The 9,846-nt window shown below is 49.0% G+C and overlaps 1 protein-coding gene across 1 annotated transcript in view; it reads left to right on the forward strand.

Moving 5' to 3' along the window:
• TSNAX (translin associated factor X) overlaps nucleotides 1-9,557 on the forward strand; it is a 26,307-nt gene extending 16,750 nt beyond the window's left edge. Inside the window, exons 5-6 of the mRNA XM_011379763.2 lie at nucleotides 4,067-4,194; nucleotides 7,747-9,557. Of these exons, the coding sequence (XP_011378065.1) occupies nucleotides 4,067-4,194; nucleotides 7,747-8,124 (506 nt within the window). The 3' untranslated portion in view covers nucleotides 8,125-9,557. The remainder of the gene's footprint in view (nucleotides 1-4,066; nucleotides 4,195-7,746) is intronic.
• Nucleotides 9,558-9,846: the final 289 nt, after the last annotated feature.

Below are 9,846 nucleotides of genomic sequence, written 5' to 3' on the forward strand. Positions count from 1 at the left end.
GGCTGGGGGGACGCAGCAGGTCGTGAACGGGTGCAGAGTTCGGGTTGCACGATGCAGACATTCTGGAGGTGGCGGTGGCAGCTTCTGGCAGTGAACGCGCTTAGTGCCCCAGAACTGTGCCCTGAAACCGACTGGGATGCTACATTGTTATGTTGTTTACCCTATTTGGTGAGTTTACTTTCATATGCGTTTGTTTTTAAGACTGCAAGCATTTCAGCAACAAGATTCTCCTTTTTTAATCATTCGCCCGCGCTCTGTTGCAGGAATGCCCTTCCTGGCTGGTCGCCGTGCACTTGACCTTTGCTGAGATGGATGCTTTTTTTGGACATTTCTGTAGGAAGAACAGTTCATGCCATTCGAAGTTTGCAAAGCACCATGGCGATCGTGGTGCTGAGCGCTTCCGTTTTGTCAAGAGACACAGGCCCGGGAGTTGGCCGTACTTAGCGGACCTTACGAACGACCCCTTCTTTAAGCGTTATTGAGTCATTTTTCACACTTCGAATCGGCTCAGGCGGGTGGGACACGCGTGGACTCGGACGTGTTTTCTGCACGCGGAGGGAGTGGGCTTTGCCACACGTTGCCCTGCACTTGGCCTGTCCTGTAAGCAGGGCTGTGCCGAGTCCGGGACCGGTTTTGGAAAGCAGAGTCCGCTTTGTCGTTGCTTGCGCTCCTTTTGATTCTCGCTCCCTGTCCTGTTGCCGAATCGTGAAACTTAAAATCGCTTCTCTTTCACTGTGCGAGGCGTTTCAGCTCCGTGGTTCCTGCCCTCAGGTGCGCTCCACATCTACCGTGTGTGTGCAGACGCTCCTTAAGGGCTCCGTTAGACGAAGGGGCAGCGCCCCGGGTGCTCCCGCCACGCAGCGCAGCCTCGGTCCTTGCGTAGGACCGGATGCTCAGACACGACCCCGCTGGATCTCTGCGCGGGGTAGAGCAGTCGAGCAGCGTCGGTCCCACTGGAAGCGCCCAAGCCACTTTGCGTAGAATGTGGAGTTGGTTAGGATCCTTTCGATGTTCAGTAGCGAATTTCCCCCGTTTCTCACTGTCTGTTTATAATCATGTTATGTGTATCGTATTTTAGTTTCTTATTTCTTGATTGTATTTTATGTCTTCAAGATAGGCATTTCCCTACTTACTGTTTTATAAAACAATTTATAATTGCTCTTTCAAAAACAGGCCCCCCTCATTTCGCCGCACGTCTTTGTGCCAGGCGTCATATTAGGCCCGGGATCCAGCAGTGAACAGGGCAGTTGCATGGTGCCCATCTGGCAGGGGTGGCGTCCGGCGTTCAGCGGGCTCTGGCGGGTTTGAACACGGTTGGTGCTGTGCAGGAAGGTGCTGGCTGGGGTTCGGCTTGGAGTCGGTGGCCCCAGGGACAGCTTCTCAGGAAGGGGGTTTGGCAGGAGGGCTCTGAGTGATGGTGCAGGAGTGGGACGCTGGGGACGAAGGCTCCCTGTGAGGGAGGGAGCGGCAGGGAACCCCGAGGCAGGGGCTGTGCGGGGAGAGCCCGGGAAGTGGAGGCAGCAGAGGGTGGTGTCGGGGGGCAGCTGGGGTCTGCGGATCCAGCTGAAGCCGCCTCTCGTGTGCACGCCCGCCGTTCCACCGTTAGGGGTCTCCAGGCCGACAAGGATGGATGGATGGATGGATGGAAGGATGGAAGGAAGGAAGGATGGAAGGATGGATGGGTGGGTGGGTGGGTGGATGGAGGTTTTGATGCATTGAATTTAAGGAATTGGCAGATTGCTTCTTTGGCAAACCTCACCTTTTGTTCTCAAGGCCTTCAGCGGACTGGAATAAGTGGGCTCCCTCCACCGTGGGGCGTGCGTAATCTGCTTTACTTAGTCTCTCGGTTTAAATGTTAATCACGTCTAAAAAGTACTTTCACAGCCACATCTGGACTGGTATTGGACCCAACAGCTGGGCACCGTCGCTAGCCAGTTTGACACGCAAGGTCACAGCCAGCAGGGAAACAGGGTGCAGGGGGAACGGTGTCCTCTTTGTCATGTTCATCAGGGTCCAGACAGGGAGCAAGCTGCACAGGCACTGGATGGGGGACGTCTGATAGAAGGCATTGCCCGTGCAGGGGTTACCTGGTGAGAGGGGTCCAGGGGTGCCAGACGAGCAGCGGCCACCGCCCGGGACGGGACGAAGCAGAGCAGCAGGGGAGGACTGGATCTGGCAGGAAGCCCCCCCCGGCTGTCGCCCCGGTGGACGGCCAAGGAGTGTGCCGAGGCGTCGAGCTGGGGGAATTCTCTGGAAGACTGTCTGTGGGGTGGAGCCACCCCCCCGAATCCCCGAAACTCCCTACCCGAGGAGGTGGCTCTCTGGGAAGCCGCCCCGAGTCCAAGGGAAGCTGTCCCCAGGGTGGTGCCGCACACGGAAGGCCGCGGGGGCCACACTGCCGGGAGGGAGCTGCCCCGCCCCGCTGTGCTCCCAGCGCCTTTGCCCCAAGTTCAGTGCTGTGCCCCCCGGTGAAGGGCAGCCGCCTCCGGGCCCACCGTCACCATCCGAAACGGCGGAGCCCAGAGGCGCAGGCTGGCGAGGGGCGCGTCTTGTCAGTCTTGTAGCTCTGTCCCTTGTTCTGTGACGGTCGTAATGACGGACGTCCCCGTGCATCTTGTTGCGCTCATTCTGCAGAGGTCACACGCTCGAGCACACTTAGAGACGTGGCGTGCGGTCCTTAAGATTTGCTGTTTGCTTTTCGCGCAGGAAGTATTTCTGGACGGAAATGAAAAATACAGACTGTCTTTAGGGAAAGGCACTGGGTGGTCGCCTATATCAAACGACAATTTCAGATATTTTTAATTGTGAATAAAACGCTGTCGCGTTTTGTCAGACTCAGCTCTCGTGCCGCATCTCGGCACGCCGTGGCCAGCGCACAGGGCCCTGCTCCGCCACGCTCCCCTCCCCCGCCAGCCGCAGGCGCCTGCTTTCCCACCTCACGGTGGCGTCGTCTGTGGCTGCAGTGAGTCGGGATATTTTCATTGAGGTGTTTCCTCCTATTGCCATCAAAACTGGGTCATCCGTTTCCCTTTCTGCCTTTGGCCCTCGTCCGGCCTTGGACGCAGTGGCGCACGTGGTCAGCCTTCTCCGCCCTGTGGCCGCCGAGCCCAGCTTCAGCGCCCGCTCCTGTGGGGTGGCGTGAGGGGCGGGACCCCTGTCACACGAAGCGTTAGACAAACGCCGATGATTCTACTGAGTTCCGGTCGGAGTGTTCGCTCCACAATCAGAATTCGTTCTTGCTTTTACGTTAAAGCCTTCAAAAAGAAGACTAAGATACTTTCTTAACCTGACAGTAACGGTAATCGTTTTAAAAAAATGCTTTCTCCCTGTATCACCTCATAAATGACAGCGTAATAAAATAAGGTTGAAATCGTGGCTCTAGAAGTTAGTTGTTTCGTAACACTTGTGAAAGTGTTTATAGTACTTTTGACCTTTTCCAAAATGTATTTTTCATTCAGCGTGAATTTTTTACAAGTTACGTCTGGTACAAAACTATTGCTCGTTAGCTTTTTTCTTTAACTTAAACTGCTAAAGCAGAAAGGAGTTATCTATGAGAAAAGTACGAGGGGAAAAACAGTATTTTGTATTTTCACACTAGTCTGCATTATTTATAGTGCTTTTTACTTAGAATTTTTAGAAGGCTGAAAACAATCTTTAATTCTGTTTCATACGATTGTTTATTTTGCTGCTTCAGGGAGAAAAAAATAATCCGCTATATAATGTTCATTAAAGCCTATCGGGATTTTCATAAAAAGCCCTTTTTAAATTCTTAAAAATTTTTTTCTAAAAATCAGTGACATTTCTCTGTAGGAAAGAGTAGATTTTTAAGACTAATGACTCCTGAACTAGAAGAAGAAGTCACGAGTGTGTCCTCGCGCGGTCTGTGTGGCTCAGTCTCAGGAGCACGTGCCGTGCTCGGGTCTAGTCCCCGTCCCCCGGTGACCGCGCCCTGGGTGTTGAGTCCCGGCCCGTGTCGAGCTGACTGGCCGTCGCCGGCAGTGTTTTCTGGGGACGCGCTTCTCGAGGGAATGATGGTCCTTCGTAATTCTCTCGGTTGGTCTTTCAGGACTCCAGGAGTATGTGGAGGCTGTCACTTTCCAACACTTTATCAAAACACGGTCACTTATCAGTATGGATGACATTAACAAGCAGCTGATATTTACAACAGAAGACACCGGGAAAGAAAACAAGACCGTAAGAACCGAAAACGCTGTTTCGTGTTGATTACCGCGTGTGTGTCACGGCCCAGCGAACGTGGGGAGGTTTCCTGGCTTGTGGTCAGGACGTGGTCGCTTTCTGCAGCGAGGCTGTGCGCCCACCGGGGAGGGTCGTTCTGCCCCTGCACCTGGAGAGTAGGACATGCTGCTGAAGCGCAGCCGCGTGGCGGCCGTGCGGTCACTCGTTTTACTGTGTGTGTCTGTGTGTCCTTTGTACTCACAGCCTCATTTCATCCTTCTGTTAACCTGGGAGGGAAGAGTCACCACCCTCATTTTAACAGAGGGAAGCGGGCGTTGAGAGTTTGAATAACGTGTAAAAAGCCACACAGAAAGCCACATGACCGCTGAGGGTTGACAGCTGAGCTCTGAGGCCAGTTGTCGTGAATCGGCACCAGCCCCGTGCCCGCCCTGCCGGTGCTTCTCAGAGGATCTGCCTCCAGGGAGCGTTTCGAAGGCTCTGACTTAAAGGTTGTAAACTGGGCAGTGTGTGGCACGTGACACACAGCCCTCGCAGCCGTCATCACAGAGGTCAGCGTAAAGTCTCCGTGACGCAGGGGGAGCCGCGAGTCCCTCGCTCGGGTCTTAGTGCTCGGCGCCGAACACTCCGTGGCTCTCCTGAGGCAGGAAAGAGAGAACTTGCAGTTCGAACTTTCACTAGATGCTGTTTTTCCCTGGGTTACAAGATGTGATATTCCAGCAGTGAGCCGTGAGGGTTTGAAAATTTTGTTTCCCGAGAGAATGAGTACACTTAAAGACAAGATGATAGTGTTTTTCTTTATTTTTTACCCTTTTTCTTTGTTTCAGTATTATTTTTAAACATTGCTCAAAAAGAGTCGGGATACGGAGGCAGAAGAGAGAAGCAGCTGTAGAGATAGGGTTTTCTTAACTATCAACTAAAACGTTAATATTGAAAAGTGAGAATTTGGCTCGACACATGTAACACTCTAAGGAAGCCAAGTATGTTCTGTTTTTCACATGGTAGGAAGTTTATTAAGGAAGAAGTTAATTTTGAGAAGTAAAGTTTCTCCATATTTTTGATTCATTTGGTGCAGATCGAGCTCCTGAAAGAAAGGAGCCTCGCCAGCCCAGCTTCCAGCTCTGCGAAGGGGCCGCCGGGCCTTCCCTCAGGTTCCCTCGCAGTGGGCGGATCGGGCCGGATGGGAACGAGAAACTGAGTAAATGCAGATTTTGAGAACAGATAGTAAATTATTCTAAGATTACGGCATCATAATATTCAGAGACACTTCAAATCGTTAAGACCATATTCACAAATAATTTTTCCTTTTAGCATTGAAGATTCTTGGTGCTCAAAATTCTGGGAATTTTGCCCAGATGTGCCTGTTGAGAGTATTGTGAAACCATTTAATTTTAAAGAACCTTTTATTATGAAAAATTTCAAACATGCTGAAAAGTAGAGAGAATAGTAACAGATGAACACCTGTAGACCCACGACCTGTGTTCAGCCTTCGTTAACATTTTGCCATAATGTGTCATCTAAATATTTTTTGCTAAGTCTCTTTAAATTATGGCTGTCATGCTATCTCACTCCTAAATACTTCAGATCCATCTAGAAAACCTGCATTTTAAGTAATTTTCTTTTTCCTAGTCCGAATATACATTATCAGTAAAGCAGAATTTATTTCCTTGATAATTAGTTGAAATTTGTTCTTTTTTAACATGCTTTTTTCTCCAAAATCAACTTCTTAGTTTTAACAAGGGAACTCCTTCCTGTCTAATGACAGAAATAAGAGTATCTTTTGAGCACAAAGAATTTTTACGAATGACCCGTGAAATTCAGCTCCCCTCCCCCTACCGCAATCTAAAAAACGCCAGTTCTCCAGCAAACAAAGCGTAGCAGGTACGTTTATGGCACGATGTAATTTCAGAGGCATCAGTAATTGGGGAGCCCGCGTGGGGTACTTGCCTGAACCAGCTGGAGTACCTGTGGCGATACTGGGACCCCATTTGTCACACTTTACGTTGAGGGATCGGGCCGCGTGGGCCCCGAAGCGTAGTCCAGCGACGTTAAGTGACGTCAGTACTGAAATTGGACTGTCATTTCCTTACTTGATTCTCAGCGACGCCCCGTTACCTAGAAAGTTCAGATTGCTTCACGTGACTTTCCGTCGCTGTCCGTCCTTCCAGACTCATCCTGTGCCGCTGCTTTAAACTTTTTCACTAGTTTCTCAAACGTACAGCACAGTTCCCACCTCCACACCTTTGCAGACCCCTCTGCCTAAAGCGTCCTGGGGTGATGGCAAGTTTCCCTCGCTGAGTGTCATGCAGATTTTTCAGTAATAATTTAAGCATCGCCTCGTCAGAGAAATTCCAGTGGAGAGGAGACGGTCGTGGTGGTGGCGACGGTGACAGCTAACATTTACCGAGTGTTTACTTGGGTTGGGCACGATGCCAAGAACTTGGTACATGTCATCTCGTCCTTGGAATAAACCTCTGAGGTAGACACTGTTATCCCGTTTTACAGATGAGGAAACTGAGGTTTTAGAGAGATGCAATAACTTGCCCAAGGGCATACACCCCGAAGCAAGGTCCTGGAAGAGGTGGGAGGAGATGGGTCAAGGTCATTTGGAAGAGGAGGGACAAGCCATCACCTGAGACTGGAGGATAGAAGGTAAAGGTGGGTGTGGCTGTCAGCAAGCTTGCCTGCTTGTCGTAGGGGCGAGGTCATTGAGAGCGCTCGTGCCAAGGGATCTGGCAAGTGACCGAGCTGTTGACAAGAGGCAGCATCCTCTGCCGAGAGTGAGGAGGTTTGGGGTTGAGTAGGGGGCTGAGGACAGTGCCGGAGGTCTGGACAGAACCGCCCAAGGGCCAGTACAGGGCCGGGAGGAGCGGGGGTGACTTGTGGCCTGACGGACTCCGTGTGGTTTTGATTTTCGTCATCGTGCAGCTCAGTGGCGCTCAGCCCCTCGAGTAAAGCACTCAGGAGAGTGGGTTTTGATGCCGGTTCAGGGCTGTGATTTTGCTGGGCAGATGCGGTAGAAAGTAGGCCCGTCCAGCCGCCCGGGAGGGTGGACCGGGAGAGAAATCGGCCCGAGGGTACCGAGGGCAGGTCGGTGTACCGAGGGCAGGTCGGTACTGAGGACAGATCGGAGAGAGACTAGGGAGGGGCCGAGTGACCTGGTGAACGGGAACGGGTCACAGACACGGAGGGCCTTATGGTCTGTCAGTAAGTGGATGTCTCGCAGGGAAGTAATTAGACCTCACTTAAGAACGTTTTTGTTTCTTTTGTGTGTCAAGTGAAATTGGAAGTAGTGGAGTTTATAGTAACACAGTATCGATTGTCTTAAAGTAATTTAGTTCAGCTCCCCTTCCCCAGGGCACGACTTCGTCTGGTAACAATCTGGTAACAATCGCCAGTGGTCATTAAACAAAGTAAATCTCTTTGTTCAGAGAGGCTGGGTCTGGCCGATCTGCTGCTAATTGTGAGCCTTACAGTAAATGCGATGCGTGCGTGTTCACGCTTTCTCACCGTGTTTTCTCTGTGTGTGTGCGTGTGTGCTTTTCTCCCCAGCCCTCTTCCGATGCTCCAGATAAACAGTGTGGTCCTTGGAGACTGAAAGTCACACCCGTCGACTACCTTCTGGGAGTGGCAGATTTAACTGGAGAATTGATGCGGATGTGTATTAACAGTGTGGGCAACGGGGACATCGCCACCCCCTTTGAAGTGAGCCGGTTTTTACGGCAGGTTTACGATGGCTTTTCCTTCATTGGCAACACCGGGCCTTACGAGGTCTCTAAGAAGCTGTACACCCTGAAGCAGAGTCTGGCCAAGGTGGAGAACGCTTGCTATGCCCTGAAAGTCCGGGGGTCCGAAATTCCAAAGCACATGCTGGCAGATGTCTTCTCAGGTAAAACGGAGATGATCGATCGAGAAGAGGGCATTTCGTAGAATAGCGTCAGTTGTGATTCTCTTGAGAACTCCTGAGGCAGACCCATTTGTAAGACTGTTATTTAGTATTTTATTTGACTTGATTGTGGCTTTTACCTAGAAATCTCTCAGTTGTACTTGTTTTAAATTATATAGAAGCTGCACATAAAATTATCAAAACGAGTCGTTTCTTTTACTCATGAAAGTTCGCATACAGATGTTGGCACATGTGCCCGTTTGAGTTTGTGCGGGCTAAATTTCATCACTCACCTTTGTGATGTGACGTTGCGGCAGTGCGCATTTTTGCCATACTCGTTTTAATTTACTTTGTGTGAATTTGGGAGTGGTAATAGTTAGTGGGAGACATTTATAATTTATGTTGGTGATTTTGTTATAGAAAAGATTTCTTAGACATCTGGACTTGAGGTTTTTGTATAAATTTCTTGGTAATATTGTGCCGAGCCTCCAAAAGAGGCTTATTTCATAGAACGGAATTAAAAATTCCTAAGTGATCAGTATAATTTTATGAGGCATCGTAGGGAGAATTCACATTATTATATTCTAGCTAATTTTAGGCCATTTTGAATCCATGTGAAACAGCCTTCCAGAAAAATTGACGGATACCCAGACGTTGGTTTCTACATTTAACTTTTTTATCACAGGAAGTCGGGTAGAAAGTTGGAACTAACATTGTAATATTTTCACTGGTGTTCGAGCTGAATTATACACTTGTACATACAACCGAAAAGCTTTTAGTAGTGATTAACAATTTTTTTCTGTTCATTATATTACAGTAGGCATGTTCGGAGGCTTTGCTATTCTAGCATCTATAAAAATTACATTTAAATAATTATAATGAATTTTTGAAATTTTTGAAATACTAAGTAAATCCAAACCTTTATAGTTGTCCACTTTGTTCATCGATAGTATAGTATAAAAAGTTGCCAAAGAAAAACGTATCACGTACAATTCAGCAATAAGACAATTGTCAGCGCGGCCGGGACTAACAGCGGCAGCCTCTGGCTCTGTCGGGGTTGGACTTCGCCTGCTGAGATCGGCTGCGGACCGTCCCTGCGACGTGACACGTGACACTGGTGGCCGACAGCCAGACGCTTCCATTCGTTCCTGTGAGTTTTGAGAATCTAGATACTGGATTTTATTTTTGGAGAGAGTAGCTGCTCTGTGTGTAAAGGCTGATTCTTTGAAAGTGTAATTTTCTTGGAAAATAAACCGTAGACAGGCCTGATAACTTCGGTCGGTTGGATGGTTTTGGGGGTCAGTGAGTTTTTCCGGGCTCCCTGTTTGGAGATAATGCTGCCGAAGTGTAGTCCCGTTACGTATTTTTGTTTCTTCTGTCCCTTGATGTTAAATTTGTGTTCAAGTAATAATAGATTGATGAATATCTTAGAGTTGTTAAAAGCTGAAGTCTTTGATTAAAATATTGAAACATAAAAGTCAATGTTGTTTTTTGATCACGTTGAGAAATATATAAACCGTCGTCACTTTGATGCATTTGCAAATTGCAAAATTACTACTATCACCTGTCGGTGACTCCCTCTGTCCTGTCACACCACGAAAGTTGTTTTGTTTTTAAATATCCGTCATCCTACATAGTTACAAACCGTTTCTTTTTGAGATCATTTGAGAACGTTTAAGGTGAACTCTCAGCAACATTCAGGTATAGGATACATGTCGTTAGCCATGATCACCGTGCTGGCCCCTCAAACCTGTCAACCTGATCAT

The sequence above is a fragment of the Pteropus vampyrus genome, unplaced genomic scaffold (genome assembly GCF_000151845.1).
Source record: "Pteropus vampyrus isolate Shadow unplaced genomic scaffold, Pvam_2.0 Scaffold375, whole genome shotgun sequence".
Classification (NCBI taxonomy): Eukaryota; Metazoa; Chordata; class Mammalia; order Chiroptera; family Pteropodidae; genus Pteropus; species Pteropus vampyrus.